This window comes from Eleutherodactylus coqui, chromosome 4 (assembly GCF_035609145.1).
Source record: "Eleutherodactylus coqui strain aEleCoq1 chromosome 4, aEleCoq1.hap1, whole genome shotgun sequence".
NCBI classification, from domain to species: domain Eukaryota; kingdom Metazoa; phylum Chordata; class Amphibia; order Anura; family Eleutherodactylidae; genus Eleutherodactylus; species Eleutherodactylus coqui.
In genome coordinates, this window is record NC_089840.1 from 51,640,042 (window position 1) to 51,665,852 (window position 25,811).

General features: G+C 43.3%; 1 protein-coding gene across 1 annotated transcript in view; it reads right to left on the minus strand.

Annotated features, from left to right (window-relative positions):
* Positions 1–2,292: 2,292 nt before the first annotated feature.
* ABCG1 (ATP binding cassette subfamily G member 1) overlaps positions 2,293–25,811 on the minus strand; it is an 81,735-nt gene continuing 58,216 nt past the window's right edge. Inside the window, exons 8-15 of the mRNA XM_066599408.1 lie at positions 25,113–25,227; positions 22,607–22,752; positions 20,631–20,732; positions 16,132–16,300; positions 14,999–15,099; positions 13,466–13,624; positions 9,638–9,756; positions 2,293–5,666 (exon numbers count right to left, since the gene is read on the minus strand). Coding sequence (XP_066455505.1) covers positions 5,438–5,666; positions 9,638–9,756; positions 13,466–13,624; positions 14,999–15,099; positions 16,132–16,300; positions 20,631–20,732; positions 22,607–22,752; positions 25,113–25,227 — 1,140 coding nt within the window. The 3' untranslated portion in view covers positions 2,293–5,437. The remainder of the gene's footprint in view (positions 5,667–9,637; positions 9,757–13,465; positions 13,625–14,998; positions 15,100–16,131; positions 16,301–20,630; positions 20,733–22,606; positions 22,753–25,112; positions 25,228–25,811) is intronic.

The following is a 25,811-nucleotide window of genomic DNA, read 5'->3' on the forward strand; positions in this document are numbered from 1 at the left end:
GTATAAAGAAGATAGAAAGGAGCAAACACCCGTCCGATCACAACCTGGCTTACTAATGTTTGACTTGGATCAGGGTAGGTAGACGATAAGTCAACACTTGTGTCACACACTTAAACAGTCAGCCCGCGTTTGATATTAACCCATTAGGGCTTATTCAGACAGGTGAGTGCGCCTTGCGCCCAAAAATCGTATCAGACAGCACACGGACACCTGTTCCCATCTGTGTGCTGTCCGGTCTGCATGTCCTATTCTCGTCTGTGTCTACGGATTAGAGTAGGACATGCAGTGATTTTTTTCGCATGGTTCATCTTAAAAAAAAATCGCCGTGTCCATAGCCTTATAGGTTAATGGATCCGTGCGCTGTCCGTGAAATACACAAGACACAAGGTCCATTCAGATGCTGCATTCTCTTAAGGGGTGACTCCAGACAGCCCTGATACCCCGTGTTATGTCCCTTGTAGGGTCCGAGGGGCGGAGCAGGACACAGGGGTTATAATATAGAAAAAAATAACCAGTCAAGATTTTTATAAAAACAAACAAATGTGATAAATCTAGAGTCTTAGGGGGCTTCACACATAGCGGAAATGGCACAGAATGAAAACCTCCACCGAAATCCATGTCATTTCCGCATCAAAAACTGTGTTAAAGTCCACACCTTTGCTGCTATGTGTCAAGGTACCCTTAAAGGGTATTTCCAGGAATACTTATTCATGATTATATCGATGTGTGATCTGTGGCGGTCTGGAACTCCGAAAAATGAAAACTCAGCAACTTCTTCATTCTGCAGGTCATGGGGGGCGCGGACTTAATATCTAAACTAAAACTATCAAAAAAGTAACAATTTCTCAAGTTCATATAAAATGAACACAAAAATATCTCCATAATCCATATAAATCCTGCAGTATACAGTATATGTGGTTGATACCAACGCTGCTCTAACGTAGCCTGAAAATCAAGGAAATGGAGATGTCTTAGCAACAACCCCCCCCCCCCCGCCCCCATCCCACCACAACCCGCAGTAGGGGGTACTGCAATTACTATAGGTAGCAACTACAGCATGTAGAGTATACTGTCATAGCTCCTGGATGGTATGTGTGTAATAGTGTGAGTATATAATAGTATATACTCTCTCTCTCTCTCTCTCTCTCTTTCTCTCTCTCTCTATATATATACATATATATATATATATACCTATATATAGTTATGTATTCATTTACTATGAATCCCCTCTACTTTGTCAGTGGTTGATAATAATATATCGTGCTCCTTCCTGCTGAGGTAAGTAAAGATTTGCGGTCAATATTGACTTTTCTCATTAAGGCTTTTCCCTTCCTGATTTGTCTATGCTATTAATACACTGTGTTTTAGGGCCCCGTCCAGTTATTGCTCACGCTAAATCTTTTTATTTGTTTGCTTATTTTCAAGGTGGTTATGACTTAAAATAACAAACCGCTCCTGTGTGCGCAGTAATTCATGGCAAGACGCCCCCAGGCAAAATATAGAGGCCGACCGGATGGGATAAGCCTTAGGGCCATTATATACGGGCTGAAGCTCCCATCAGTCATCCCAGGATCGCTCAGTGAATGGAACCAGAGCCGCCTGGAACAATCTCTGAGCTTCCCCTCTTCCATTCACAGTAAACAGGCAGTCATTCACAGATGTCCAACTGCCTGTTCACACGGGCCGATCATCGTTGGATTTTTACGCCTGCAGAAACTGAACGATGAACGAATTATCGTTCACTCTTCAGTCGCGGATGGAATTTACACTCAGTGATTATTGTTTGGATTCCCGCCATTCAGTGAGAATCTGAACCATGATCAGGTTGTGTAAAAGGGCACTTCAATATGCCCGATCCTTCTCTCCCCGATATCATTTGTTGGAGGCAGGTGATAGGCCCCCATATAGATTAAACAATCGTCTGGCCTCAGCCTAATCAGCGGGTTCGGACGACCAGAGTCTAATGTGTATGGGGGCCTTTACTAAAGACCTTAGGTCAGTCATTACTAGTAGAGCGCTGGCGTAAAATGCTCCAAATTTACTAAGAGGCACACTCCAACAGAAATTGGGTGCATCTTCGAGTACTCTGTGCCCCAAAAAGGAAATCTATGCCAACTATGAGCTGATATAGAGTCATTCTCTAATTTAAGCCAGCCACAAATGATAATAACTCTGTTGGATCGCCCACGCCCCTTATTCTAAGCCCCACCCACTTGTCACCAAAGTTGATAACCTCGATTACAATGAAAATGTATTGATGAGATGAAATGAAAACAATGTCATGATGGAGAGCAGGTTTTAAGTACAAATTTATTCATCTATACAAAATGTTAACACCTTCTCTGCCGATCCCAAATATACACACAACAGGATCACCAGAAATCTTTTGGTCAAGTGACAAATGGGAAGGAAAAGTCTCTTCTAGTTCATTCTAGGTTCTTGTTGTAATCAAGTTAAATAACACTAAAAAACAACATTACAAAAAAAAACTCTACCAAGAGATTTTCGTATGCCGCTGTGGCATCTAAGTGACCGCCGCCATTAACGCCCTCCATAGTCACAATATAGGGATCGTGTATCATAGTGTCATGGAGATGATACATGTACTATTCATGTATACCATTTTACTGCCACAAATCGATGCAAACGCTGTAACATATGTTGACCGCTCCCTTTGATTAAAATTGGAACAGCAATATTAATGGAGCAAAAATGGCGCAATAAGGGGCTCGTTACAAGCTCAGCATTCCCTGATGGACACGTGAGCCCCAAAGGATCTTGATGGTGATAGTGGTGCTTTATAAACATGCGGGTAGAGCTCTACATACATTGAGCCGCGGAAAGCATCTGCGTTGCGACTTTCAGCGAGTACTTTAACTAAAAAGGTCAACGTCCTTGTGCAAATCGTTGAGGTAGTTTGTGCGAACAGTGGAGAAAACCAGAGAGCAAAAGCAAAAAATACCAGCATGCTTGGGTGGGTCAACAGCGTGACCAGTTTAGGGGGCTTCACAAAGAACTTATGGAGGTGTTTTTGGGTGCAACTCTACATTCAGAATTAAAGGTATTGTCCCATTATACAGAACATCTGCCCCAGGTACGTTTTTAGGAGGTTCTCCAGCCATAATTATTCGAAAAAAATCTGATTAATAACCCTTCCCAATCCACTGTCTTCCTACATTCTGATTGACGCTTGTACAGCTCCAATGTCAGAAGACGTCCGACAGGGTATTCTTACCGTTCATTGCCAGCCACTCCACTGTCAGAGCCTTTCTGGTACACACACACTGGCTTTAGCCAGCAGATGGCACCGTTGTATAACAGCAAAAAGAGAAAGCCTAAATAAAAAAATGGCTGCTATGGATAGACTGCCTAGCAACCTTATACAAGGGGTTACTAGGTAGTCCTTTCCTAGCAACCAGCTTTTTCCAAGTTGAGTCAGAGAAGGCTCATAGAGCACGGTACTGCTCACGCCATGATGTTCTCTTATCGCCTGCTGCTGTATTAATCAGATTTTTGTCAAAATATAGGCGAAGAACATATTCAGATTAACCCCTTACTTGGTTATAATCTGGATTTACGTTGATTATCAACTGTCACCCTAGATAAGGACATGGTTAGACATATTGTGGTGGGGAAGATGAAGGTGTCTTATTTCGCCCTGATTTTTGTTCCTTTTTTCTTCTTAGGTAAGTCAAAGTGTAAACGTTTCTGAAAACACAAGAAATGTCCCTTAAGGGTGTATTCACACAGGAGAGTGCCATGCAGGCCAGTGAAAATCTGACCTATATAATTTTTCTGCGATTGTGCTGCATTTCAGCGGGAAAAAACATGACATTCATTTTTCACGCCCATAAAACAAAAAAAAAAAAATCGAACATGCCTTTAAAAGTCAAAATGGTAAAAAAAAAAAAAAAAAAAAGGCATCACACTTGCATGCAAATTGCATAATATGTGAGTGCGATGCAATTTGTTCACACTCCCATAGGAAATAATGGGCGATTCTTGAACAAGAATTGCCCAAAAAATAGGACATGCTGTGATCTTGGTTCTTCTCACGTGTGAGTTCTGTCCTTCTCACTATTAGACAGAACACATACGTGAAATTCGTTTTTGTGTGAATATACCCTAATTCCCTTTCCATGGTCGATAATATATAGTGCAAAGAAGCAGAACTAGTGACATCATCATGCGCATACACTTAGGACGGACTCCCACTGCAAGGTGAAATAGGGTCCCATTATTCTTGAAAGTTAACCCAACAGCAGCCACGAACCACAAGTCCCCAACAATGGTACTGTTCTTTTTACATAGACAGATGGGTCTTGAAATAACGTACTCAAAATGCCCCTCCTAGATGACCTGGATATCAATGTTTTTGGTAAATGTATTTGTGAGTGTTTTTGTTAATACCTTACAATTAAATTACTCCCTCGAACCCAACTCCTGACTAGTGTACATTCGGACCTTAACCAAATCATTGGTATGGTCATATATTTAAAGTCATGTTTAGATATACATTTGTTCTTCAAGAATACTTCTTTAGTAAAACAGTGCTAAATCTTAAAGGGAATGTGTCCCCTTTAGATTTTAAAACCTTGGTAGGTGCAGTTTTGTCCAATAAGATGCCTCCAATAGGGTATCAAACTGAAACATGACTCTACATGTCAATGTGGTTCTCCAACCATCAGTGAGCCTTCCTAAAGCAACACCAAGAGAGCCTACAGATCAACAATTCCCCACCCCTGAGGAGCAGGAACTGCTTTGTATGACTCTAAGGATGTTAGGAGAAACCAGTTGGCAGCACATTGGCATATAAGGCATATTTCATTTCAACCCCCTAATTGCCACTTGGGAGAATCATTTAATAGGTGCAACTGTACCCACCAGGTCAAGCCTATTTCAGTACCTTATGGATGCCCTTATTTAAAGGGTTCCTCCATGGTGTCAGATTGCCTTGAGTTGTGAAGAGTGGGATTGTCAAAGTCAGTTGTAGTTTTTGGGAGGCCGTTGAGATTTACCACATCCAAGACGCTGAAAGTCTTAAGGAATCCAAAAAAAAAGGGAAAGAAAACCTTGGATGTTCCAAGTAAAAAAATACCCCTCCCATGACACAGTCATTAGCTGCAAGGACATTCTATGTCAATACTAGACCAAGGTCTATAGGATGAAGACATCTGTCCTTCCTTTTCCTCAATGTTACACTGAGTAGTCAACTCCTGACCTTCTAGGTTTCCCTTCTGTTTCTTCCTAGTTAAATCTAGAAAGTTTATAATAAACCAATGGCCCAAGGGAAAAAAATATCTCCACTGTATTTGGGAAGATCACCCAACAAAGTCCATCAAAGTTGGGTTTGGTAGTATCTCCCAAGATGTGGTAGAGCAGTACAATAATGATCTTCTTCCATGTATCTAACTAACCTTCCTTCTTAGCTCGGCCTTTACCTCTCAGCCCGGATTTTATATCGTAATACAAAATAGGCTATGAGGCGCAGAGTGACGAAGAAAACTCCAAGGATGATAAAGTCCAAGTAAAGCTTGGCATTTTCCACGTCTAATTCCTTTAATATGGCTTCTGACTTCTGAAAATGACAGGTTTCATCTTTGTCGCAGTGTAGGTCTTCTCTGTCGAGGCCGTAGATAGATAAAATTACTCCCTCGAAGCCGTACCTGTTAAGAAAATATATCATGTAAGTCTAGGGAGACTAACAAGTGAAGAACAGATATCTATGTTATTGTCTACGGTTTTGAGGTGGAGCAGTTAAAGTGATAATCTTCCCATGATTAACATTGGATACAAGTAGTATCTCGAAAAGTACTGATTCTTCTTGAGAAGATCCAATTAGTAGAGTGCCTTAAGGGCAATGCTCAGGGCCATATTTATAGCTCATAATACTGTAGGAACTCAGACTGAATATGCTCCATTAAGTGCCTATTTATACTAGCCAATTATCGTAATAATTAGGGTGATAGGAACACTAATTGTCCAGATTAGAGATGAGCAAGTATACTCGCTAAGGCACATTACTTGAGCGAGTAGTGCCTTAGCCGAGTATCTCCCCGCTCCACTCTAAAGATTCGGGGGCCGGCGCAGGTGACAGGTGAGTTGCGGCGGGGAGCGAGATCTCCTCTCCGTTCCTCCCCGCTCTCCCCCACCGGCCCCGCCCCGAATCTTTAGAGACGAGCGGGGAGATACTCGGCTAAGGCACTACTCGCTCGAGTAATGTGCCTTAGCGAGTATACTCACTTATCTCTAGTCCAGATGATCAATAATTTAATTGTTTATGGTTCACCTTTAATCTTCATCAATTGGGCTACTGTATAAATATGGTGCCAGAAAAACTTACTATATAAATATGGAACCAGAACCAAGCTTATTATATGGATACAGAACCAGGACCAAGCTTACTACATAGATACATGTACCAGAATCAAACTTACTATAGCTACAATACCAGAACCAAGTTTGCTGCATAGATAAGACACCATAGCTGAGCTTACTACATAGATACAATAACAGAACTGGATTTACTATATAGATGGGGTACCAACGCTAAGCTTACTACTTAGATAGGAGAGCAGAACAAAATTACCACATAGATAGGATACCAGACCTGAGCCTACCACATAGATATGGTATCCAACAAAGAATACTATATCTACTACAAGTGTGAAAACAAATAAATAAATAAATATGGATACATTTGAAAACATGGCATGAAACTAACCTTAATGGGCTTAATGGCTTATCTGCAGGATATCCCACAAATAGATCAGTGGGGGGTATGCTAACCAGGTTCCCTACTGATCAGCTTTTCTCTGGACCAATTCATTTCTACACTGAACTGTTTTCTACAGGAAGCAGACAGCTCTGTGCTTACTATAATGGCCAAACTTGGTATTACATGCAAAGGTCTCATTCACTTCAATGCAAACTTGGTATGTGTAATACCATGCATGGCCACTGCAGTGAGAACAGAGCTGTCTGCTTCCTGCAGAAATCAAATCAATACACAAGCACCCTGACCCATGGAACAGCTGATCGGTGGGGATCGTGGACAACAGACCCCCACTAATATACTATTACTAGTGCAGAGAGGCCATCAATAGTTTATAAATGAACAACCCCTTTAAGGGCCTTATGCATGGGCAGATCATCGGGACTGAAAATTTGATCAACAGGAAGTAGTCATATTATGTATGATCAGACTACTTTGGTCTTCGTACAACAGGGAATACGTTCATGTATTAATGAGACGTCCTGTTCTGGATATTTACACAATCTTTAATTAGATGAAAAACCATTCAGATCCGTCAGCATTTTCTACTCTTCTTGCTGATGGTTTCCAGTTAGCAACAAATTTCTTTACATTAACATAACTGAACTCAAGAAAAATGTCTAAAAGCTGCTAATAGTAGAGAGCGCAGACTGTCACTCCCGGTAAGGTAATGGCTGCCATCCTAGAATAACAGGGCTACCTGAAGAGCAAATGTTAATACAATCTGAGCAAACATTGCCTCAATGGGAATTGTCATGTGTATCTCCGAATGTCATTAATATTCGTACTAATTCCACATGGATTAACCAGGTGACAGCTTCTTAGCTGGCATAAGCCACCGCCGCGGGCAGCGTGCTGGCACACAACCGTTTGAAGGTGCTGTAGTAAAACGCTGCCACCCAGTGGTCACAATGGGAGAAGGTCACTAAGTTAGTTCTGAGTAGTAAGCACTGGGACACTGGATTCATACTTGTTCAGTAGTACGTTGGAGTTTGGATGTTCTCTATATGTTTGTGGATCAGAGAATATACTAATAGGTTAATTGGCCTCCTTCATTCGCTCTTAGGGCTCTTTAACGGGTGCCGGAATCTGCCACCGCAGAAATCTGCACCAAAAATAGGCAAAATGTGGATTTTAATGCAGAATAACTGGCAGGTTGAAGCTATTTTCAATCCAGCATTAAAATCGATTGACTGGGGCCTGTCAGTCAGGCCTATGGGCCATCGGCTGATCAGGCGCCCGCTGTCAGCGCTGCTACACACAGTGGCTGGTGCTTGAAACTGCAGGTGCAGCGATCATTGATTTTAACCCCTTAATCCCACAGGATGTACAGTTACGCCATGGGGGTTCGGGGTTTGTATGGAGGGTGCTAGCTCTCTTTGACAGCTGACACCCACCCACAACAGCTGCGATCAGCCTTAATTCTGATGTTAACCCTTGAAATGCCACTGTCAGTTCTGACAGTGATATTTAAATGCCCCAAGCGGTAATTCCATCACAGTAACAGACAAACTAAAATTTAACTTTTATTTAGAAATATCCTAAAATAAGGACCTGGGCTAAAACAAACAAGACATACAAGGAGACAGAGAACATACTAGTCAGAGTGGGTGAAGTAATGAGATTACCCAACTTGGACTTAGATTCAATTGAGACCAGAAAGGTCGCTAATGATGCACGAGATAGCTGGAATATATCTATGATATTGCGGATAGATAAAGGTACCCAGTATAAATCTATCAGCACTCAAAATGATGTAAGAGGAATATCATATGCTATCTTGCATCTAGCAACGGACTACAATTTCTCGATAATGATAGTCACGCTCAAGATAGAAGGTAGTTATTAGAGTGTATTGAGACTATTCACGACTCAGAAACTCATATCAATTAGGGAGACAGTATCATTGCCTCAATAGAGTGGTTTTCAGCTCAAAGATGTCGAAACTCGTTCCACTCGAGAAAGAAATAAACTTTTACTCGTTGGAGAGATTAGTGCTCAACGCGTTTCCCTACTAACATCAGTAGTAGTTCATCAGGAGCGATTGTGTGAGTTGCGTCAGTAATAGCTGGTCTCAATTGAATCTAAGTCCAAGTTGGGTAATCTCATTACTTCACCCACTCTGACTAGTATGTTCTCTGTCTCCTTGTATGTCTCGTTTGTTTTAGCCCAGGTCCTTATTTTAGGATATTTCTAAATAAAAGTTAAATTTTAGTTTGTCTGTTACTGTGAAGGGCTCTAATTCGAATAGTTGGACAAGTGCTGCCTCTGTGATTCTCAAGCGGTAATTCCAGGGATCTCAATCGACCCGCCTGTTATGGCAGCCTGGGGCCTTCTGAATGCCCCCAGAGCTGTCATGGCTGATTGCCTGTTAGAAGTGGTGTAATGCAAAATAATGGTATTGCATTATACTGTATGAGTGATCCAGAGGGCTTGTTCACACATCCGTATATCGGCCAGGTTTTCACACCCGCCGATATACAGTGTCCCTTTCTGCAGGGGAAGGAAACGGGCCGGGCCGGGAGCAGTGGGTGGGAGCGGCCAGTAATCTACAGTAAGAATACCCTGCCGGACGTCTTCCGACATCAGAAGCTGTACAGCCTTCAATCAGAATGTCTGAAGAGGTCAGACAGTGGATTGGAAAGGGTTAATGGGTCCCATTCACTGCGTATTGCAGCGCAAATGCGTTTGTGTGACACAGGCCTAATTGGAGTACATGTCCTGCTGCCCTAGCGTGTTCATGTGATATTACACTGTTAGCTCTGCTGAAGACTTGGGTGGAGGGATATATTATGTGTACAACGCTGTGGAATATGTTGGCGCCATATGAATAAAGATATAAATGAATTAATGCCACAATACCTGACATAGGACATGTAGGACATCCACTGAAGGTAGCCAGGAATTGTATCAAAGCTGACAAAGAAGCCAGAGAAGAGCAGAACAGGGATTGCCGTCACCGGACCCACAAATGTCGCCACCTGCAGAAGGAAGAGGATCATTAGTGGCTGCAAGCGGCTTCTTTAGGCCTCATGTCCACTGGGAAAATAAGAATTAAAATCCGCAGCGATTTTCCCGCATGCGGATCTGCACCCCATAGGAATGCATTGACCACCCGCGGGTAGATAAATACCCGCGGATGGTAATTAAAAAATTTCTGGAGCATGAAAAAAAATGGACATGCTCCATTTTAGTGCGGATCACGCGTGCGGGAGCTCATAGAGCACATAGCTCAATTGATCTCCCGCATGAAAAATAAAAGACAATTACAGTGCATCCGCAGCCCAAATCCGCGTTACAAATCCGCAGCGGATCTGATTTTCCCCGTGGACATGAGGCCTAAGTGTTTGATTTTAACAAGATTTTAATACAAGACCTCCTCACACGGAAAATGTCACAAATGCTCAAAATGAGACAAAATTCAACAGACAGCTTGGAACAACTGATTTTAATTTCAATTCCACATCTCCTGCGGCCCAACAATGGGGTGATGGGTAAGTGGTTGGGCCACCATGCTGGACAATACAGTCTAGGACATGGCATCAATTTAATGAGTGCTCGAAGATTGCCCCGGGGTATTGCTGACCATGTGGCACTGATCATAGTCTACAGTCCATCTTCATTAATGGGTAATAGGAGAGCATTTGCTCGATGCCCAATTGTGTCCCACAGATTCTCCATTGGAGAGAGATCCAGACCCTTGCTAGGTGAACATCAATGCCGAGACATATCTCTGTTCATCGGTGGACACCGCACTGTGCCATCTGTCATGCCGGGTACAGGAGCTCTGGAGTAACGCCACTGCAAGCATTCCCAACGACGGTGTAAGGGGCAATCATTGCGATGGACAGCTTGACTGTAAACCTTCTCAGACAATCTACGCCAAACTGTCATCTTTGATGTTGGAGCTTCCAAATCTGTCCAAACACTTTGCAGAATGTCACCAGCTGTGGATTGTGGAGTCTTTACTGCTTGACGCCAGATGTGTTGATCTGGACATTTGTTTTGTGCTCCAGTCCTACTATGGTAATGGACATTTCTGCTGACCACCATCTCCAAATTTGACCCATGGTTATGGCATTCATTGAGTTTCTGCCACATTGCAAAGACCAACTGGCTCTAAGCAGGCCTGTGATGAAACCTTTAGTAAATTTGTCTGTTTAATGAAATGGCTCTCAACAGCATTTTTGAGGCATTTTCACTCCTGAATCTTTAGCCAGTTCACGGGGTTGGCCTAAAACTGCATCAATTGGCATAACTTGTTAGTCTGAACATACTCTGTAGATTGAATCATAGAATGGTAGAGTTGGAAGGGACCTCCAGGGTCATCAGTGCAGGATCAATAAATCATCCCAGACAGATACTTGTCCAGCCTTTGTTTGAAGACTTCCATTGAAAGAGAACTCACCACCTCCCGTGGCAACCTGTTCCACTCATTGATCACCCTCATTGTCAGAAAGCCTCTTCTAATATCTAATTTGTGTCTCCTTCCTTTCAGTTTCATCCCATTGCTTCTAGTCTTCCCTTGTGCAAATGAGAATAGGGCTGATCCATCTGCACTGTGGCAGCCCTTCAGATATTTGTAGACAGCTATTAAGTCTCCTCTCAGCCTTCTTTTTTGCAAGCTAAACATTCCCAGATCCCTTAAGCGTTCCTCGCAGAACATGATTTGCAGACCGCTCACCATCCTGGTAGCTTTTCTCTGAACTTGCTTCAGTTTGCCGATGTCGCTTTTAAATTGCATTGCCCAGAACTGGACACAGTATTCCAGATGAGGTCTGACTAAGGAAGAGTAGAGGGGGATAATGACCTCACATGAGCTAGGCTCTATGCTTCTCTCAATACATCCCAGAATTGTGTTTGCCTTTTTTGCTGCTGCATCACACTGCTAACTCATGTTCAGTCTGTGATCTTTTAGTATATCCAAGTGTTTTTCAGATTTGCTGCTGCTTTGCTCAATTCTTCCCACTCTGTACAGATAGTCCCCGACTTGCGAACATTCGACTTACGAATTTCGCTAGATACGAACTATCTGTACAGCACAGTATGATGTAATGCTATGGCATTACATCATGCTGTGCAGGGACCGGACAAGCTTCTATCAAGCCTGATAGAAGCCTGTCCGGTCAGATCGCGGTTGCTGGGCAGTCGGGGGCCTTTCAGGAGGTCCCCGGCTGCCTAGCAACCACACAGCGTCCCGCGATCTCATCGTGGGACGCTGTACGGGCCCCCTGAACGTCAGGTGCAGGCTGTTTCTTACAGCGGGCACCCGGCGGCAGTAGTTCCATCGCGCCGCTCGGCAGAACTGTTAATACTTTAAATACCGCTGTCAGAGCGGTATTTAAAGTGTTAACAGTTCCGACAAGCGCCACGGCTCGTCGGAACTGCTGCCGCCGGGTGCCCGCTGTAAGAACAGCCGGCACCCGACGTTGTATGGAGTGGGATCCACCCGCGATCCCCTCCATATAACCATTTGTTCGACTTGCGAACAAAACGGACTTGCGAACAGGTTCCTGGAACGGAACCTGTTCGCAAGTCGGGGACTAACTGTATGTGCTTTTTTTCTATTTTTCTTGCTCAGATGTAGGATTTTTCATTTCTCCTTGTTAAATACCATTCTGTTAGTTGCCGCTCACTGTTCAAGTCTTTCTAGATCTTTTTGAATCCTCTCTCTCATCTCTAGTGTTAGCTATCCCTCCTAGCTTTGTGACATCAGCAAATTTGATCAGTTTCCACCAATTCCCTCCTCCAGATCATTTATAAAACTGTTGGACAACACTGGGCCTAGGACAGAGCCTTGTGGTTCCCCACTTGACACATTCTTCCAGTTGAATGTGCAGCCCCTTATGCCCACACTGAGTATGATCACTCAGCCAGTTGTGAATCCATCTTGTTGATCCAATATTTGCTCATTTTTTCAGTAAGGATGTTATGTGATACACAAGTACATAATGCAGTGACAAATTCTTCACATTGTGGTGCTATACATGGTGTAGTCAAAAAGTCCGATCCAGCACTATATCTCAATACTGGTGTCCTATATTAAAATAACAATAGCATAATTGAATAGGAAGTCATGGATGTGCTACACCATGGTATGGTGCACAGACCCCTGGGGGCCCTGGAACACGGATCTCAATTTTGTGTTGTGGCCCCTGTATGCGATAAAGAGTTAAACCTAATTGCAAAGGTTGCAAAGAGTAGCATGTGAGAAGCAGAAATCCACTTTCCACGTCTCTTCAAGTCCCATGGGACCGCTGCTATGACTGAAGTAAGGAAAGAGTACTCAAAGTATTCCAGGACCCCCAGAGGCCCATTCACCATATCATCATGTAGCACATCCCTGTCTTCCTATTCAAGTATGCTATTAAAAATTCAATATAGGACAGTATTGAGATAAAGCGCTGGATCAGTGTTTTTGACTACACCATGTATAGCAGTGCAGATGTAAGACAGCCCAAAAGGTTAAATAACAAACTCAGCTCTGCTATGGTAGATAGATAGATAGATAGATAGATAGATAGATAGATAGATAGATAGATAGATAGATAGATAGATAGATAGATAGATAGATAGATAGATAGATAGATAGATAGATAGATAGATAGATAGATAGATAGATAGATAGATAGATAGATAGATAGATAGAAAGGAGACAGGCAAGACAGATAGATGGAGTGTGTTGTGTACCTGTAAGGAGGTTGATGCTGCCCCAATCAGAAGCCCTAATGACTGAGCTACTAGTGATGTCATCGTTCCAAGAGCTGAGAACAAGACAAATCTCAGGGCGTCTGACGGCTGTGATGTCATCCAATACACGATACTGCAGTATGCCATGGGGAACATAATCTGAAAACAAGCACAAGTTCATGCAGTCACTACATGTAAGAGGACTAAAAAGAAGATGAAAATAAAAATTCATTTTCAAAGTTTTGTTATGAAATTTTTTTAGATTTTTGGGAAAGCCGGGTGACAAACAATATGGCTGCAATTCCTACAAGGGTCCTCTGTCCTAGAGTCCAATGTACCCAGTAAGGGGTCTGTCAGACGAGTGTTTTTTTTGCGCGCCTATGTGCGCAAAAAAAAAAAAATTCTCCACGAATGTGCAAATTACACGTGACTGAAGCTCAGTACTTTTTTTCACATGTGCCTAAAATAATGTGTGCAGTCCCTAAACGGCAAAGTTTTAGATGCCCGTTCATTGGAGCAGTAGTGCTTGTAGAAGTGTTCAGTGATGATGGAACTCCCCGCAGGCACGAAAGAATCCCCTGTCACAGCTGTTCCATTGCTTTCAATAAGGCTGAGCGCTCAGCTGCCATTCAACGGCTGAGCGCTGTCTCTGATTGGTCACAGCGCTCAGCCAATTAGAGGCAGCGTTTTCTGGAGGCGGGGATTTTTCAACCTCTAGCCACTAGAATACAGACTACCGGGGATGGGGAGAAGAGCCAGGCAGTGCTTCTAGGTGAGTTAAGTTTTTTTTCCTACATCGACAGATGATTTTTTTGGGTAGGGCTTATATTTCAAGCTCCCTTTCACCCCGACCCCGAAAATCATTGCTGCAGGGGTTGCCTTCATCCCATTGCTTTCAATGGGGCAGCAGCAGTGCCGGCCCCATTGAAAGCAATAGGATAGCATTGATGTCCTCTGTGACAGCTGTGGCAGGGAATTCTTTCGTCCGGGTGGGGAGTCCCCTCATCACTCAAAACTGTGACAGTACTTTCACAGTGTTCAGGGATGAGGGGACTCCCCACGGGGATTAACGGACATCACACGATGTCTTTACACGCAGCACGGGCCTTACCGGTGCGCATTACAGGCACGCGTGTTCTTTTTTTTGCAGGTGCGAGTACTTTACGTCTCTAAAAAACAGATATGTGAACACTTTATAGGAAACCAATGGTTCCAATAGACATAATTTTTTTGCGCACATAGGCCACGGCCTTAGGCAGTAATCCATCCCTAGTATCCCATAACTAGGCAGATTTGTGATTCAGGAGCCTGGAAAAGCTGGGTGAAAACTCATCTGACCTTCCCAGGAACAGAAGTAACCAAAGAACAGATGGAAGATGATTCGTTGAGAATAATGTGGCCACGCTATAACCAGCACAGGATATACAGGAGCACTGTGGAGTTGATATTTAAGTTGTTTTCTAGTATATTCTCTGCATAGTGTCAGATGTAAAATGTTATGGGCAGAAAAAGCTAAAAGTATCCCCATCTTACCTGGAAGGGGACGTCGGCCATTGTTTTGGCTAAGTAGTACGCCTTCAGACTGTACCAGTAGTTGAGATGTTCTCTTAGAAATACTCCCATCTCAAGTGGAACTGCACAGAAAAAGAGGACAAAATACTATTATTTCAGCACGTCGTGCCGCTGGAAGACCTCGTTCCTTCCACTATGTAACTCTGAGGCCTCCCCTGAAATACTCTGCGCTGCTCCTCCTAAGTAATTGTCAGTCTGTGACCTCCCACGTATGTGTGTCCCGCTCCACACATTATGGATAGATCATTGCGGGATCCGTGCACTCACCCCCTGGAATACTCTGTGCTGCTGGAGGACCCTGCTCTATCCACTATCCTATTCTTCAGGGCTTATTCACACGAGCATATGTTGGCCGCCGTTTTCACAGCTGGCTGATATATGCTACCATCTTAGCTGTCTTCCCCTTCTCTCTCCTTCCCTCCGGCTGTTTGTAATGGGAGGGGGTGGGATGGGGGCAGAGCTAAGCTCCGTCCCCATCCATTGCTGGCTACGGACAAAAGGCGGGGAGGGGCGTGAGATTAGCTCTACCCCTGTTCCATCCCCTCCCATTGCAAACAGCTGGAGGGGAGGAGAGAGGAGGTAAGCCGGCCGGAGGGGTAAGACAGCTGAGATGGCAGTGTATATCGGCCTGCCGGGAAAATGGCGACCGATATACGCTCATGTGAATAAGTCCTCAGTCTGTGACCTCCTACTTATCTCCTTTCTCCTCCTAGGAGAGAGAGAGAGAGAGAAAATCGAAATCAATGGGTGATGAGTTCCGAGGGATGTGAAAAAATAGAATTCTGCATCGCTGTGACTCCATTCAAAACAATGGATTTCATATTTGTGCACGTTTTGTGCGTCTCGCAATGTACAGAACTCACGCGACATTCATGCTCGTTTGAATGTAGCCTTACATCATTGATGCTGCCTAGTATCACATGTGCGGACAGGTCACTGCCTCCCAAACTTCTGCACACTCCTCCTCTGCCGCAATCATTCCCTCGCCATCCTGGCACCTTCTCGCAATGACATGCAACTTAATAAGCAAGTATTTCCCATCTTTTCTAGTTCTTTACATAATACACATCGTACGACGCGCGGCTGATACTCACAAGTGAGGACGGTCGGCATAAGAGCTGCAAACATTAAGAAGAGCATGGAGAAGAACAAGAAGCCGGAGTTACTTAGGACCTTCTTAGCCTCGTTACCGATCCCAAGATACAGTAATCCTATGAGGATCCCGATTCCAATGTGGGACGTGATACGTAAATGAGTCAGCACCTGAGGAGAGGAGAGCAGTCATGAGCTCCAATGTGAACGCAAGAACACAACATTGTGATACAATGCGCTTTGGGAACAGGAATTATGAACGCAGCTTTGGATGTGAATAGAGCAGAAGAAATTACGTAACTCAACTCAGTGCGCGACAACTAATGCAAAGTATTTACAAAGTTTTCTTCATGGCCTAACTCACACGCACGTAAAAAAAAAATGGAAGGTGGCCCAATTGATGTCATTTAAGTTGAAACCTCCATTTAAGTCAATGGGTTCGTGAAAAAAAATGGAACGCACTGGCACGCCATACAAGTACATTCAGCTTTTTTTAACACTTTCATTGATGTGACAGGACGATATACTCCAAGAATTGCACCAGAACAGGACTTGCTGCTATCTTTTTACACGGACCATCAGTTTTTGAAAAAAATTGCACATTTACTCTAATGGCTCCCAGTTCAGTTTCAAGCTACATTAAAATCCTCCGTGTCAATAAGCCCTGATGTGGAAAGAAGCCTTCAGGTGTTTTCTCTTAGGACCTCTTCACATCATGTTCCTTCCTCCATCTCTGGGTTTCTGTCTGGATCACCGAAAACGGCATCCAGAGAGAAACCTGAACAGGAAGAAACTAGAGGAAGGGGTTAATACTGTATATCTTTGAACTACAAGAAATTTCCCTATAGCCCTGGGCCTTTGGTAGCCTTAATCCACCAGTGGTTGTGGCAATCTGCAAGGCCCACCGACATCAATGAGGGTGCGGCGTGGCAAGGCTGCACACCTTTAGTTGCTCGACTCCTGTTGTTTCCTGTGGGTTCTATATGGTGCTTCCACTATCTGTTCACTGTGTCATTGTTATGTAGGCGCTATATAGGAGTATTATATGGCACCTGTATGTGTTCAGTTCACTGCACTATCACTGTATTTAGCTAGTATCATATACACACTGTATGATATAATTTAGTGAGCACAGCATGGCACGGTTTTGTAGACACTATATGGAGAAAGTATGTGGGCGCTGTATGGCAACGTTATCTAGGTACTGAATGGCACATGCATGTGTTCAGTGTATGAAACTATTACTGTTTATGGGCACTATTATATAAGCACTGTACAATATGGATTAGGTTATAGGGTCACTGTATGCCCAGTTTTGTATGCACTATGGTCACTGTATGGCACTTGCATGCGGGCACCATTATGCAGGCGTGTATTATATTATTATGTGTGAACTGTATGCAATACTCAGTAGTCATACTAATTCTCAGGCAGCATGGAAGCTGTATTATTCTTATTTCTCTCCCTCAATATCAATGAGCAGGGGTTCCCGGGCTCCCGCATGTTTCCTAGGAGTCACCCCGGTCCTCTAGCTTCATGGGCCTGGATATATAGTTAGGTAACATATTATGCTAGGCCGAAAAAATACATATGTCCATCCACATCATCCTATTATACCCAATGTTGATTCAGAGGAAGTAAAAATAAACAAAAACAACTAGGTAGAAGCCAATTTTTCCCATTTAAGGGGAAGAAAATCCTTCCCGACTCCAATCCAGCAATCAGAATAATCGGATCAACAACCCTTCTGAAGTCATTAATGATTATAATATTGTATCCCTCTAGAGGGGCGTCCAGGCTCTTCTTGAACTCTTTTATTCAATTCGCCATCAGCATGTCCTCAGGCAGAGAGTTCCACAGTCTCACTGCTCTTACTGTAAAGAACCCCTTTCTATGATGGTGTAGAAAACGTCATTCCTCTAGACGCAGAGGACAACCCCTTGTAACAGTCACAGTTCTGTGTGTAAATAGATGATGGGAGAGATCTCTGTATCGTCCCCTGATGTATTTATACATAGTTATTAGGTCGCCCCTCAGCCGTCTTTTTTCTAAACTAAATAACCCCAATTTTGATAACCTCTCTGAGTATTGTAGTGCAGCCATTGCAGTTATTTCTTTAGTAGCCCCCTTTGTACCCGCTCAAGCTCTGATATTTCCTTCTTGAGTATCGGTGCCCAAAACTGTCCACAATATCCCATGTGTGGTCCTACCAGTGACTTGTACACTGTTCTCGTCATGCGCCCCTGACCTCCTGTAAGGTATGAACCTCTCACAGTATTTAGGATGCTATTCCCAATTTATTGTCTGCACTCTTATTTCTGAGGACATTATCCCAGTCAGTAATCTAAATGGCATCTCTGAGCTGATTGAACTTTGTCTTCCCAAGCTTCAGTATTTCCGTAGCGCCCCTATAAATTACACACATGCCGAGCTCCTTCTATAATTCTGCTTCATTCTCCCACATATTTTCCTGGTGTAAAGGTCAATTTCCAATTGATTGTCGCCTTTCAAATGATTTTAACAACCCTACTTTTCATGTTCTCTGCACGCAAATCAGAGAAAATCGCTCCTGTTGCCATGGAAACTGAAGTAGACGTGTTTTATTTGTACAAGTCAAGACAATAGGTTTCCAAAATATACAATTTATTTTAAGGTTAACAGGGAGGGCGGCTTAAAGGGAATTTGCCACCGATTTTTTTTGATTCTCTCTTCTAGTGTGAGGCACGCTGATTACAGCGATATGTCTGAGGTATGTATATGTGCAGTACTTTGGGAGAAACCTGCCATTTAACAGCAGCCATACTTAGAGGACTAGAGGAAGTAGTCCTCGATATTCATGAGCTCTGAGTATGAATAGCCTTGTTCACCCCGCCTTCCAGCCACTCATTGACAGTTTTTTTCCTTATTATTGTGCATAGGGATGGGCATGGTTAACCAAAGCTCATGAATATCGAGGACTACTTCCTGTAGTTCTTCATGTTTAGCTGCTATTAATAAAATGTGAGTTTCTTCCAAACTTCTGCAGATATACATACAGCAGACATATCACTGTAATCAGTGTGCCTGTCACTATCTTATGCTGCACTCAGAGAGGGACGCAAAAAGATGGTGTCAGATACCCTTTAAAGGAACCTTCCGGGCAAAAGTAATGTTATATACAGTTCAGGGAGCACAGCAAAACAGAAGGGTCCTATCTCCAAATTAGTGTCACATTCTGCCCCATCGGGCGCTGCAGTATAACAAAGTATATGCTCTGCATTTGGAAAAGCCTTCACTCTTTTTCATTTTGGTTCACTTGTCTTACATGTTATTATGTTGTGGCCTTGTGCAAATAAAAAATTGATGTTTTCTCCATCATTCTACACTCAATACCCCATAATGAGAAAGTGAGAACAGTTTTAGGAATCTTTGTAATTTTTTTTTTTATGAAAAACTAACATTTTGCATTGACATAAGTACTCAGCCCCTTTGGTATGATACTTGACATTGAGCTCTGGGGGCCTCCCATTTCTCTTCATCATCTCTGAGATGTCTCTACACCTTGATTGGAGTCACCTGGGGTCAATTCAGTTGATTGGACATAATTAAAAAAAACCCTGTCTTTAGAAGGTCTTCCAGCTCACAATGCATATCAGAGCCAAAACCAAGCCATGAGGAGGAGAGAACTGCCCGTAGAGCTCAGACACAGGATTGTGTGGAGGGACAGATCTGGAGAAGGCTACTAAATATCTGCTGCACTGAAACCTCCCAATACCACAGCGGCCTCCATAATTCTTGAATGGAAGAAGGTAGGAACAACCAGGACTCTTCCTAGAGCTGCTGACCCTCCAAACTAAGTAATCAGGGAAGAAGAGCCTTGGTAAGAGAGGTGACCAAGAACCCAATAGTCGCTCTGGCTGAGCTAGAAAGATCCTATGTGCGGATGGGAGAAACTTCCAGAAGGGCAATCATCTCTGCAGGCTCCACCAATCTGGGCTTCATGTCAATGTGGGTAGAAGGAAATGTCTCCTCAGTAGAAGACACATGAAAGTCCACCCGGAGATTGCCAAAAGGCACCTAAAGGACCTCAGACTGTGAGAAACAAGATTCTCTGGTCTGATGAAACCAAGATTGAACTTTTTGGCCTGAAGTCTAAGTGTTATGCCTGGAGGAAACCAGGCTCTGCTGATCACCTACCCAACATCATCTCTACAGTGACGTATGGCGGTGGCAGCATCAAACTATGGGTTTTTTCAGCAGTTGGGACAGGAAACCAGTCAGGGTTGGTGGAAAGCTGAATGGAGCAAAGTATAAAGATATTCTTACTGAAAACCTGATCCAAAGCACAAGGGACCTCAGACCGGGCAGAAGGTTCACCTCCCAACAAGACAATGGGGCAAATTTTCTAAGCCCGGCATTTCCTACTTCACCTAAAGGTACGCCTGGTCCTGAGCAGGGATTGTCACCCAGGTGCTCTAGAGTTTATAGTATATCATTATAACCTGCAGATATTATGACTTACAGAGTCCCTCATTATGCTGAGACACGTCCTCTTAAACAGGATGCAGAACTGGGTAAGGCAGCTGGCAGAGAAGCTGTGGCAACCTTCTGTGGGCGAGGAGTCCTGCAACGAGAGCATTTAATCAGGCATCCAAAGTATACAGGTTAAAGAATATTATCATTCATCATAAGGACAATGTCTGCAACTTTCTAATATACGTTGGGTAAAAATTATTCTCATTTTTTTTAAAAGAACTCTGCTTGCTGTCAGTGAATGGAAATACTTTCCTTTAAATACATAGGCTGAAAACCAGCTTGACTTAAAGGCGGATTCCTAGCTCAGACATTTATTTTACATTTACAGAATAGGTAATAAGAGTCAGCGAACTATACTGTTTCCATAGCTTCCGAGTTATAGAAATACTGTATTCCACTTTGTGAGGCTGTTTCCATAACTCCTATTGAATTCTATAGGAATAATGGAAACAATGTAGCCCAGCCGTTCTCGGTTGTTTCAGCACTCCCGACCTCATCGTAGAGAGCAAGGTTTCCATTTCTGCCATGTTTTGCCAAATCTCCTGTAAAGGCTTTTTACATGATCTGGTTATAAGGAACAAACGTTCGCCCAAGCATTCGATTTCCCGATAATCGGCCCACTTGAATTTGCCGCTGATCACCCTACGAATGAGCAAATGCTTGTAGGTTGGGTGACAACGATGATACTCTATGGGGCGAATGATCGTATGAACAATCATCCACCCCCTAATAGAGTCTGATTCAGCCTGTGTAAAGGTCAAGCAGATGAGCGGCGGTCTAATTGATTGGCGCTCCTCTGTGTTATCAAATCTATTCATGGAAAAGGACATTTAGGGCGGTCAGAAGAGCATTTTTTTGCATGTGCCTATGTGCGCAAAAAAAAGCTTGTCTATTAGAACCATTGGTTCCCTATGAAGTGTTCACATGTCCATTTTTTACAGGCGCAAAATCTTTGCACCTGCAAAAGATAGGACTTGCGTGCAGCGGCAAGGTCCGTGCTGTGCGCAAAGCTTCTCCACGGGAAGTCCCCTCATCACTGAACACTGTGACAGCACCGTCACAGTGTTCAGTGATGATGGGACTCTCCGCAGGGATGAAAGAATCCCCTGCCCAGCTGTCACAGCTGTGGCAGAGGATTGTGATGTTCTTCCATTGCTACAGCCACCCCATTGAAAACAAAAGGCTGCAGGCAACCACTGGAGTGATTTTCGGGGAAGGGTTTGAAATATAAGCCCTTCCATGAAAATAATCCCTAACTGCTGGAAAAAATGTTAAAAAAAATTATTCATCACCTCTTGCCACTGTCGGGGCTCCAGCGTGTCTTCTTGCTTTCTCTGAATTCAATGAATGGCTGAGGGCTGCCTCTGATTGGCTGAGCACTGTCACCAATCACAGGCAGCGCTCAGCTGTCATTCAATGAATGGCTGATCGCTGCCTCTTATTGACTGAGCACTCAGCTAATCAGACCAAGCACTTTCAGGAGGCAGAGATTTTTAAATTCCCGACCAGGAGAAAGTGCTTCAGAGCAGTGCTGGGGATCAGTGAGAAAACATGCTGGAGCCCCGACAACAGTGGAGAGGTGATGTATATATATATATATATATATATATATATATATATATATATATATTTTATTTTTTTTTACAACAGCTAGGGATGATTTTTCATGGAAGGGCTTATATTTTAAGCCCTTCCCCGAAAATCACTGTGGGGGTTGCCTGCATCCCATCGCTTTCAATGGAGAGGCAGTAGCACTGGCCCTATTGAAAGCAATAGGCATAGAGCTGCGGTCACGCGCATTTTCAACACGTGAGAAGCACATTTTTTTTGCGCACATAGGTATGCAAAAAAAAAATCGCTCGTCCGACTGAGCCCTTAAGGTGCATTTATGCAGGTACAGTTCCCAATCAGGTGACGACTTGGACTAGCATGCTATTAATAATCCATATCATCCCTGCTTACCTCATCGGATGGTTTATGCCACAGGAATGGGTTGGGCTCAGTGTCCCCACAATGGTCCCTCTTCTGCTCATTCCCACACATCTCCTGAACGGCTCTCACAAGTCGGGGGTTCTGATCCCCATACTCTCCAGAGGCCACTTCCATTACTGCGGGTACAGGAGGAGGAGAACATAGTTCAAGCTGAGATAATGATCCATCCTATTACATTGGTGCAAGTATATATGATATAATAGAAAGTATATGACACCACAGACCATATAGAATTGTAGACATGTCTCGGGTGCTGCTTATAGGTCCATCTATCACCTATAGCTGTCTACCCTCATAACCATTTCTTTTTATTCTGCCAATGCATCTAACATGAAATTTGAAGGAAATTTGCAAATAGTCTTAATTAAAAATCTCCTCCCCAGTGGCATAGCTATAGGGGTTGCAGGGGTCACAATTGCGACTCGGTCCCAAAGCCAGGGGGGTCTACAGGGCCCCCTCACCACATTAATATATCGCCGTCCCTCTGCCCACCCAGTGTTGCTAGCAGCCAAGCTTCAAGTCACCTCGCTCAGTCACCTAACCCGGCTACATGACAGCCCGTCTCCTTGTCTGTCTGCAGCGCGGACTAAACGCTGGAGACACAGAGGAGCTGGTGCCGAGGTCGGTGGCTGAGCTGCTCCTCTGTGTCTCCAGCATGCTGACCATGCGACAGACACTAACGAGGAGTCTTGCTCTGACACTTCCAGGTTGGGTGACAGGGTTTGTTTGTAGTCTGTTGCTATGGAGACATACAAGTCTGAATAGCAACTGCAGGCATAAAATGAAACAAGATTTTTAGTTGACTGCAAAGTCTGTAAAAAACTTCATTTGTTAGAGTTTAGATGCATTGGAGCAATAAAAGTAGATGTGACTGTGCCTTTAAAGTGCTCTTCTGCTTCCCTACTTCCCAACTTCCCAACTATTCTAGTTGGCCAGCTAGTATGGGACTGCAGATGTGGCCTTTGGTCCTAAAAGTTGTACAGTGTTCTCCAGAATGATTTTACACCATTTGACCACTGGAGGGCACTAACATACCATGTAATTCAGAAAATTGTTAATCCAAGTCTAGAAAGCTAAAAATAAAGAAAAGTGCTAAATTGCTTGATTTAGATTCCAACTGGATATCAGATACTTTAAATACAATGCAGCCTTGTTCTACTGCTGTCAGTCACTGTGTATATACTCTACATTACTTATTACTGATCCTGAGTTATAGCGTGTATCATATACCAGAGCTACATTCACTATTCTGCTGGTGGAATCAGGGATTACATACATTACTTATCCTGTACTGGTCCTGAGTTACATCCTGTATTATACTCCAGAGCTGCACTCACTGTTCTGCTGGTGGAGTCACTGTGTACATACATTACTTATCGTGTACTGATCCTGAGTTACATCCTGTATTATACTCCAGAGCTGCACTCACTATTCTGCTGGTGGAGTCACTGTGTACATGCATTACATTACTTATCCTGTACTGGTGCTGAGTTACATCCTGTATTATACTCCAGAGCTGCACTCACTATTCTGCTGGTGGAGTCACTATGTACATACATTACTTATCCTGTACGGATCCAGAGTTACATCCTGTATTATACTCCAGAGCTGCACTCACTACTCTGCCGGTGGACACACTGTGTACATACATTACATTACTTATCCTGTACTGATCCTGACTTACATCTTGTATTATACTCCAGAGCTGCACTCACTATTCTGCTGGTGGAGTCACTGTGTACATACATTACATTACTTATCCTGTACTGATCCTGACTTACATCCTATATTATACTCCAGAGCTGCACTCACTATTCTGCTGGTGGAGTCACTGTGTACATACATTACTTATCCTGTACTGATCCAGAGATACATTCTGCATTATACTCCAGAGCTGCACTTGATTTGATGTTGTGATGTTATTGTGATATACTTGTGCTCACATCACCATTCTGCGCAGGCCCTCAGGTCAACGACTATGTACTGTCCTGTGTGTGTATAGATAGTGATATATGGTAATATGACATGCTGTGATTGTCAAGCAGGTGGTCACTATTCCTTGTCGTACTGAGATGGAGCGTTGGGGTGTGAGGGGCTGCGCTCTCATGTTCTGACGGCTAGGATAGAAGAGAATTCATAACATTAAGCATATTTGGCGGGAGGTCCAATTCCCTGTGGATGGAGGGAGCATCCCTGTAAGTACATGTGTGAGTGTATATTATATACGTGTGAACTTATATGGCCATGTGCCTAACGTAGGACCAGTTCAAGATACATAATGGATTGTTTTATAAAGTGACTCGACTTTTCCTATAGATGACCTTTCTACACTGAACAAGCAGCTGCTAGCTGTATGTGTATGCTGAGAGTAGTGGTTCTGCCGCACACCACAGTTGGACTGATGGTTTTGTTACTCGAGGCCCATTATTTTACTACAGAGAAGTACAGTGAAAGTTCCAGAATACTTTTTACTCACCGAAGTCCGCTGGGTTGTGATAGGTCGGACAGTTTAATCCTAGAACTCGCAAGTACGGAACAAGATTTGACACTTTCCCACGGTAGATGCATTGTCCCTGGCTTAATACATAAAGCTGTGTATGAGAAGGAGAGAGAAACATGTAATGTAATCTGTTCTGCAGCTTTACAGGAATCTAATACTAGAAAATACTCTGCAGACGGTAAAGCAAGACTGTGCGGCCTTGGAGAAGCATCTATCAGACTTAAAGGGATTGTCCACTTTGCACCATTCTTTTTCATTAGAAGGGTCTTTCAATAAGAATCTAATGTTTATCGTGTAAGACAAATAATATATTTTAATAGTTTTGATTTCTATGGATGTGGCGATATCAATTATGTTTTAATTATTACATTTTTATACTACTTATTTTTACATTTTTTACTCCCAATAGGGGGCTTGAATCAACAACAGTTTGATTGTTTCTACAATATACTTAAATACTTTAGTATTGCAGTATATTGTATTTTTTCATAATAGCCTATTAAGCTCTGCATTTTGCACAGTTTACATGGCATCTCTGGGAGCCTTCCCATCAACAGCCTGCAATTGTATTGCGGGCGGAACAAGGGCCGATTGGAGCGCCGAAGAGGACCCCCTCTGGGTTGCTGCTTAGATACACTGTTTGCTTTTACAGCAGTATCTAAACAGTTAATTATA